This window comes from Humulus lupulus, chromosome 1 (genome assembly GCF_963169125.1).
Source record: "Humulus lupulus chromosome 1, drHumLupu1.1, whole genome shotgun sequence".
Lineage (NCBI taxonomy): Eukaryota > Viridiplantae > Streptophyta > Magnoliopsida > Rosales > Cannabaceae > Humulus > Humulus lupulus.
The window spans coordinates 281,461,966-281,469,770 of NC_084793.1; the positions used below are offsets into that span (position 1 = coordinate 281,461,966).

Sequence of the window (7,805 nt, forward strand, 5' to 3'; positions counted from 1 at the left end):
AAAATACCATTTTAGTCCTTATATTTTTTCTGAATACGCGATTGACTATTTTGTTTTGTTAAATAACAATTCAGATTCTCTATTTAATAAAATGGATCAAAATAGTACCCTAAATCTGTTTTTGTCAAAATATTTTTAATTATAAAATCAATTATTGAGTTGTTAGAGATAAGATGAGTTCACATTAGAGGAGAAGGTGGTCGATGAGCTGAGAAAGAATATTATATTTGAAAATATTTTGACTAAAATCGGGTATGAGGTATTATTTTGATCAATTTTGTAAACACATATGGTCCAAATTATCATTTAACAAAACATATGGGCAATTTGCGTATTTGAAAAAAAATACAAGCGCCAAATTGATATTTTCTTTATAATTTTTTGGGTGGGAATATAACTCTTCCTTTCTATAGTAGGGTGTCAGTTTAGCTCCTACTGGTAGAGGCGTTTCTATTTTCAGTATGTAGAGAAGTTATAACCAATTTTTTTCATTTGACGTTATAAATTGTAGTTATAAGAGACATTCCACTAGTTTTCAGCAAATTCCGAATAATTTATGATGCCCAATATAATAGTTTAAAATTATTAGTTGCATGTGTGTGTTTTTTTATACAAGTGCAACTAATTATTTTAAACTATTGTTTTTCGACATTGAAAATTATTTAGAATTTTTAAAAATTTGAGTTATAATTTCTAATTATTTATGAACCAGAAACATTCTTTTCCGTAAAGGCCCTCCTATAAAATTTCCAAATATTTATATAGTTGGAGGACTGCTAAATAAGTTTTATTTCCTACTTTTTTTGTCATTTGACATTGGTTTAATTAATTTTTTTATAATATAAAATATTTGAATAATAATTATTTGTCAAACATTTACTGTAAAAGACAATATCTTATTGTTATTTTGAATGTGAACGGGTGACTACAAATGTAAAGTATAAGTATACATATGTAGTTATGAAAAATATGTTAATATTAATAAATTTGGATTTTTTAGGGGTGGATGAAGGGCATTTTAGTAAATTAAGTTCTAAGATAGTTGAAAGAAAATTATTGTAACAAGAAGAGTTGAGATAAGAGTAAAGAAAAAAAAGGAATATATATATGTATGTGTGTGAGCATAAGCATAGGATGTCTGAGAGGCTCCAAGTGTGTTTGGTACTAGGCTACTACTTCTACTACTAGCCAGCCATCTCTCTCTGCCTCTGTCTGTTCCCCAATTTTCAACTCTTTCCCTTTCTCTCTCCATAGCCTCTTCCCAATTATTTTTCATTTCTCAAAGCTAACTCCTTTATTTTTTTTTTCTTTCTTAAATAATTTTTTTTATATATATATATAAAGAGCAACTGTTTAGAAGATTATACTATACAAAACCCAACCCACTCTCCAGATGCGCCTCTCTCACTCTCTATCTAGCTCAAATAAAATCTGAAAGTTTTTGTCTTTCTCTCTCTTCAAGCTTATGAACTCATGCTTTACAGAGGTTTTGTAGATTGGTGGACAAATCCAAAATGGATTTTGGGTTGGTGAGCTTGGAGAGTTTGGTGGGTCCTCCTTCTCATCATGAGCGTGGTGGTGGTAATGGAGGAGGAGGAGGAGGAGGAGGAGGTGGGGGAGGTGGAGGTGGAGGTGGAGGTGGTGGTGGGGGAGTTTCTTCTCAGTTCAATGATTCAGAGACTAAGTCAATAAATAATGGTGTTCTTGGATCTGGGTTTATTAAGCAAGAAAGATCTGGGCCTTGTGATGATGACTGGAAGAGCTCAAAAGTAGCTAAAACTGTTGATTTGTCATCTTCAAAAACAATGCCATTGCACCAAGGAACTCCTATGTTGAGATCTAATTCTCTTGGCTTCCATGCTGATACTCGCCAACAAGAACATATGCTTAGCTTCTCTTCAAACAAATCACAAGTTTCTTTTCTCAGTAAAGATGCTGCATTAATGGAAAGAACCTCTCAAAACTCTGCTTTTCCTTACTACCAAAGACCCCCCACTTCTTACTCTAGGAGTACAGGTACTTGTGTTTTCATTTATGTGCCTTTTTTTTAATTTTAATTTTTCTTTTAAGTAAAGAAATGTTTGGTGGGTCTTGTCAGAATTAATATCTGGATTTTGCTAAGATGGAGTTTGGGGATTGTGAGGATTAAGCTGAGATTGAAACACATTTTAGGAAGATAAATGGGTTTGCTTTAATTGCCGTTTGGGTGCGTTTCAATGTTGTGCTCAGAGTAGCTGTTATGGACCAGCAGAAGTTTCAGATCTTGAGTTTTGAAAAAAAAAAAAAAGAGCTAACCTCTTTTCTCAGATGAATCTGGTATTTTCCTACTGTAGTATTTGGTAAATTTATCGCTTCAAAATAGATACAAAGTAAAAAAAAATGTGAAAAGGGTGAGAAAATTAATGAGAATGGCAGAGAAGACTAGTTCAGTTTCTGGGTCTTTCTTCACTTTATTCCCCTGCAGAAATGATTGTAGATTTCTTTTTCTGGTTTCAGGTTATGGTTCTGGAAGCTTGAATGCAAGCATGCATGCGACTTTTACTGGGATTAGAGCACCGTTTACTCCATCCCAGTGGATAGAGCTAGAGCACCAAGCCTTGATCTACAAGTATATCACCTCAAATGTGGCTGTACCATCCAATTTACTCATGCCCCTCAAGAAATCCCTCAATCCATATGGCTTGGCGGGTTCCTCTGCCGTTTCCTTGCCTCCTAATTCATGTAAGCATTGTTCCAACCTTAATCTCATTTCTGTACATGTTTCTTAGGAGGTGGTAGGAAAAAAGAGTTAAAAGGGAAACTAAAAAAAAAAAGAAAAAAAAGAAGGGAAAATCTCTGTCTTCGAGATATACTGTACATTTAGTTCGGGCAGTTGGCATATGTAATGTCCTTTCTTTCTTTCAGTTTTTTTCCTAGTATGCCTTCTCTTCTATAGGGTATCCCTTTATTGCTGTTATAAGTCTCATAGCATCTGCAATAATCTTATAGTCCTTTTGTTTGTCTTTCTAATAATAACACTTTTTATTTTCACAACCAGAAAGCAATATTAAATTTGAAATCTGTCTGATATGATCTGTTCCTGGTGTTCTTTTTTTTTTTCCCTTTTCCCTTGAATTTCTTATGCAGTAGGGTGGGGATCTTTCCATCTGGGTTTTGCTGACAATACCGACCCCGAGCCAGGGAGGTGTCGCCGGACAGATGGGAAGAAATGGCGCTGCTCCAGAGACGCTGTTGCCGATCAGAAGTATTGTGAAAGGCACATTAACAGGGGGCGCCATCGTTCAAGAAAGCCTGTGGAAGGCCAGACTGGCCAAGCTGCCTCTGGGACCACTAACTCAAAGGCGGCGCAGATGACGACCTCTGTGTCGACATCTGCGATGCCTGGTGGAGGTGGAGGAGGCAGTGCGTCCAACAACCTTGCCATAACACAGCACCAGTTCAAGGGCTTGCAGTCTGGTGCTGCTGCTACCAATCCTTCTACAGATACTCTTGTGAACAGGTGAAATATTTAAGGTTTATGGATTAGAGCTGATTTATTCTGATTTTTATTTTTTGTTAAGGACTTGTGAACGTTATTTAAGATAACATTGGTGTCTAAAACGGTTTGTGTACCCATTTTTACTTTTACTTTTATGGTATACTGTAGACCCCATCATTTTGTCTTTACTTTGGTGAAAGTGACTAGTCTTAACAGCTGGACTTAGGATTCCTTTCTCTAAGAGGCTGTTATCCATTTTCATGAGAAGTTGGATCTAGTAATGCCTTTTGGTTTGAATTATATGGCAATTACGGAGGCTGGAAATTTAAACTTATTTCTTGTTTTTCCTGTTGATTGTTACAAGTTTCAATGATCTGTTTCTGTTTTCAAGCTTTGCGCTCATTCTTAGGCATTTTCTAAGCAAAAAGGGAATGTCTCTTGCAGAATGCAAGACCTTAGAGGGGCCCAGTCCGTGATGTCTTCTTCAAATGTTAACACCAAATCAAATCAATCCACTTTTAACGTTCTAAAACAAGAAATCCCACCTGGAGCATCCTCTCAGTCAGAGTTTGGGCTTGTTTCTACCGATTCTCTCCTTAATCCCTCACAAGAAAATGCTTACATAAACTCCAAAAACTATGCTTCTTTCCTTGATTTCAGTGGCCAAGAGGCTCAAGATCAGCATCATCCTCTTCGCCATTTCATCGACGACTGGCCCAAGGACCAATCCAATCGATCTGTCATCACATGGCCGGAAGAAATAAAGTCTGACTGGACCCAACTCTCAATGTCGATTCCTGTGACATCCTCCGAGTTCTCATCATCCACAAACTCACCAACTAGACAAGAAAAAATGGCTCTTTCTCCACTGAGGCTATCTCGGGAGATCGAACCAATGCAGATGAATCTTGGGGTGAACAATGACCTTAGTGAAGCAACTCATAAACTAACTAACTGGGTTCCTAAATCTTGGGGAAGCTCAATGGGGGGTCCTCTAGGAGAGGTCTTAACTAACACTGCTGGAAGTGTTCAGGCCTGTAAAAACCCTTCTTCCCTTAATCTCTTGACAGAAGGGTGGGATGGTAGTCCTCAATTGGGTTCTTCCCCAACTGGTGTCCTACAAAAGTCAACCTTCTGTTCACTCTCGAATAGCAGCTCAGGAAGCAGTCCTAGAGCTGACAATAAAAGGAACATTGATGGGGCTAGTGTATTTGATGACGTTCTTGGTTCAACTCTGGCTAGTTCCTCTGTTCCATCTCTGTAAGGTTGTTGTACTAATCCAGGCAAAAGAGTTTGACTTGGTCTAAAGACACTCAACAAGCTTGGAGTAACATTTTGTTGTTCTCATTTTTATCCTCTTTATGTTTTTTTAATCATTTGCTTTCTTCATGGATTTCTTAAATTACAGAACAATGACATGGCTGATCCTTATTTGAACGGGTACTAGCCAGTTTGACTAATGTGATCTATGGAAACATTGTATTTTTCTTTCTTACCTTTTTTCGGTTTCATGAGCTTAATGTAATCTAGGCTGTGGTAATCTGTCTAATTATAAAATATCTCATCTGGGTTTTCTTGGCATCTTTTTTCTGAATTATATAATCACTATATATTCTTTACATATGCTCAATCCAAAAGACTTCAGAGAATGCATTATTATTACCAATAATTTCTTCTACCTCTGAATGATTTCTTGAAAGTATATCCTTGTAAGAGAGACTAGTCAAAAAATAACATTACAAAGTGCTATAAGCTACGAGGAGGATGAGTTATGATGCAGGCTATCCCCCAAAACAGCAAGGACAAAGCAAGTCAATGATGATAGGAAAACTTTAAAGATCATGGGAAATTCTCCTGCACGTTTCTTTTAAGCCCTACCGGTGGGACTCTCAGTGTTCTTGATCCGTGAACAGTTTTTGGCGTAATTTTTTTTATGACCGTGTATATTGTAGCTATTTAGAACATCCTGCAAATTTTCAGAAATTCTGAATAGTTTACAGTATCGAAAACTAAGTTCAAACATGTTACATTCGTGACTATTTTTTTTTATGCGCGTTGAAAACATGTGTAAATTATTCGTAATTTTCTAAAAATTTGCAGGATGCTCTAAATAAATATAATATACACAATCATAAAAAAATTGTGCCGAAAACTATTCACGGGTCAAAAAATACTAAAAGTCCCACCAATAGCATTTAAAGTCGAATATATATATAATACGTGTATAAATATAATACATAAGATATCATTTAGAAAATGCAGATTGGTTATTGAGATATGACCTGTGATGCAGATCCTTATCAAAACACCTTTCAATTGGTCTACTAATCCGAGGACATATCAGCATGGATGATTTCACAATAAGATAAACCTCAAAATTATTGAAGTATAATACTACTACTGTTGGTTGACCAGTCAAATGTCTTCAACCAAAAATAATGAACATTACTCATCTTTTTATCAATTTGTATTTTGTTTTGATTATAGCTTTATATTCAATTATTGGTATGTATGTATGTACATAAGAAGAGTGAGGATTTTGGGAGTTCCCCGGATTGAGACAGGAGGCACCCTTGTGGGCTGCCTACCCGGCAGGCAACCGCATTGTATGTTGCAGAGAGTTAATGGCAATGGGCCAAGGTGTGACTATGAGTCTGGACCAACCATTGGACGTGACTCGAGCGAGCTTTAGTCCTTCCCCCCCCACACACACACACACACACACATACACTTTCTTTCTCTGACTTGTTCTGATAGCCTTTTCTTTAAAAGCTCCGACCCCGCACCCGAAATAATGTTGAGCTGAGTTGGGCCCACCCACAAATCGGATAATGTACAATACTATCAAGCTCACTCTAACTCAATTCATGTGTGTTGGATATTTTGATTTTTATGCAAAAGTTGTACTATTACTACTACTAATGATGCCAACAATATATACTATATTTGAGTGAATTTCAGCTGTAGTTTTAGTTGGGAAAATTTCCAATTATAATCCACCCCTTTTACAATGTTTAAATCAATAAAGACACTTACTTGGAAGGTACATTTCACCTACTGTTATTGTACTGTAATGAATCAATTTAGCTACTTCTCATTGTTTAGTTTTAGTTTTAGGTTAGAGGTTTTAATTTGTGTAAATGCTCTCCTTGTTCACTTTTCCGAAATAACTTTTAAATTAATAGAAAATTGTTACCAAACAATCTAAAATACACATAAAACTATGATTTTTCCCTTTAAATTTTCATGTTAAATCCCATAGAGTGAACTTAATTTCAAAAAATGTAGACACCATGCGTATATATCATAAAATATGACAGTTTCTGAAATGTTTTGGGTTATGAACTTGTGAAGTGATGTTGGGTGATCAGAAGTTTTATGATAGTAGAAGGATTAGAGGTTTAGAGTAGTCTGAAGTGAACTGAACCAAGCAACTTGTTCTTGTCTTTGTTTTGATGTTCTTTATTACTGTGTTAGATTTCTTGTTGAATTTAAGATTCCACATTCACTGGGCTTCTGAATAGTTACTCTATTCTATGTTGTAGCCATTTATTTATTTATTTTATTATGCAGAAACAATAATGAAGGGAATATATTCAAATTTTATTCCTTTACCTTTATTTATTTAATTTTTGGGGTAAAATAATGAACATTACGAATGGTGATAATAGTCTGTTTCTGTCTGTCTGTCCAAGTCCTACACTCCTATATCGTCTGGCAATCAACAAACTTTCTACATTTTGCAGTTTGCTCATTTATTAAGGGAAGCCCACACCTCCCACCAACGTCTAACTCAACCCAACTAACCCCAATCAAATATCTCTTCATTTTATTTTACTTTTCAATTTTGATCCAACAATTAAATTTACAAATGAACCCCCAAAACCCATTTGTCATTACCCTCAAAACCTCTACAAAATTATTACTCATTTAAAGGCTCAGACACGCACAAATACAGTCATCAAAGAGCAAAGTACGTATGCTTTGCTTCTTGTCCATGTATATTGTCAAAATACACATATTCAGGATCGAGAAATGAAATTTGTCATCATCGCCATACCTATGTTTTCATATTATTCCATTTATAAAATAAATAAAACCCATGATCGGAGAAAACAGTGAGTAGACTGAAGATTTCATCAAAAAAAAAACAAAAACAAAATAAAAGACCATGCACTGCCGCCATTGCCTATCAGAGGCGCAATCGTATTTGGATTTATTTTCGACGGAACCCTATTTTTTCAATTGAGGAAGGGATGAATTTATAGGAAAGGGGAGAGGATCATGAAATGACATTATTGTCCCCATGTTATCCTTTTGTTTGTTT

General features: G+C 35.7%; 1 protein-coding gene and 1 non-coding gene across 3 annotated transcripts; one reads left to right on the forward strand and one right to left on the reverse strand.

Moving 5' to 3' along the window:
* The first annotated feature begins 1,136 nt into the window (after nucleotides 1-1,136).
* Nucleotides 1,137-5,059, forward strand: LOC133807314 (growth-regulating factor 1-like). 2 transcript variants are annotated; one of them, XM_062245576.1, is made up of 4 exons: nucleotides 1,137-2,016; nucleotides 2,497-2,721; nucleotides 3,130-3,499; nucleotides 3,923-5,059. In XM_062245576.1, exons 1-4 carry the CDS (start codon nucleotides 1,515-1,517, stop codon nucleotides 4,740-4,742), a joined length of 1,917 nt encoding a protein of 638 aa, XP_062101560.1. In that variant the 5' UTR covers nucleotides 1,137-1,514; the 3' UTR covers nucleotides 4,743-5,059. The 2 variants fall into 2 exon arrangements, with proteins under 2 accessions (XP_062101560.1, XP_062101552.1); XM_062245568.1 differs by having other exon boundaries at nucleotides 1,138-2,016; nucleotides 3,127-3,499.
* Nucleotides 5,060-7,411: 2,352 nt separating this feature from the next.
* Nucleotides 7,412-7,535, reverse strand: LOC133813357 (small nucleolar RNA snoR126). Its single transcript, XR_009884378.1, has one exon. It is a non-coding gene; the product is annotated as a small nucleolar RNA snoR126 (small nucleolar RNA).
* Between the last annotated feature and the right edge of the window lie 270 nt (nucleotides 7,536-7,805).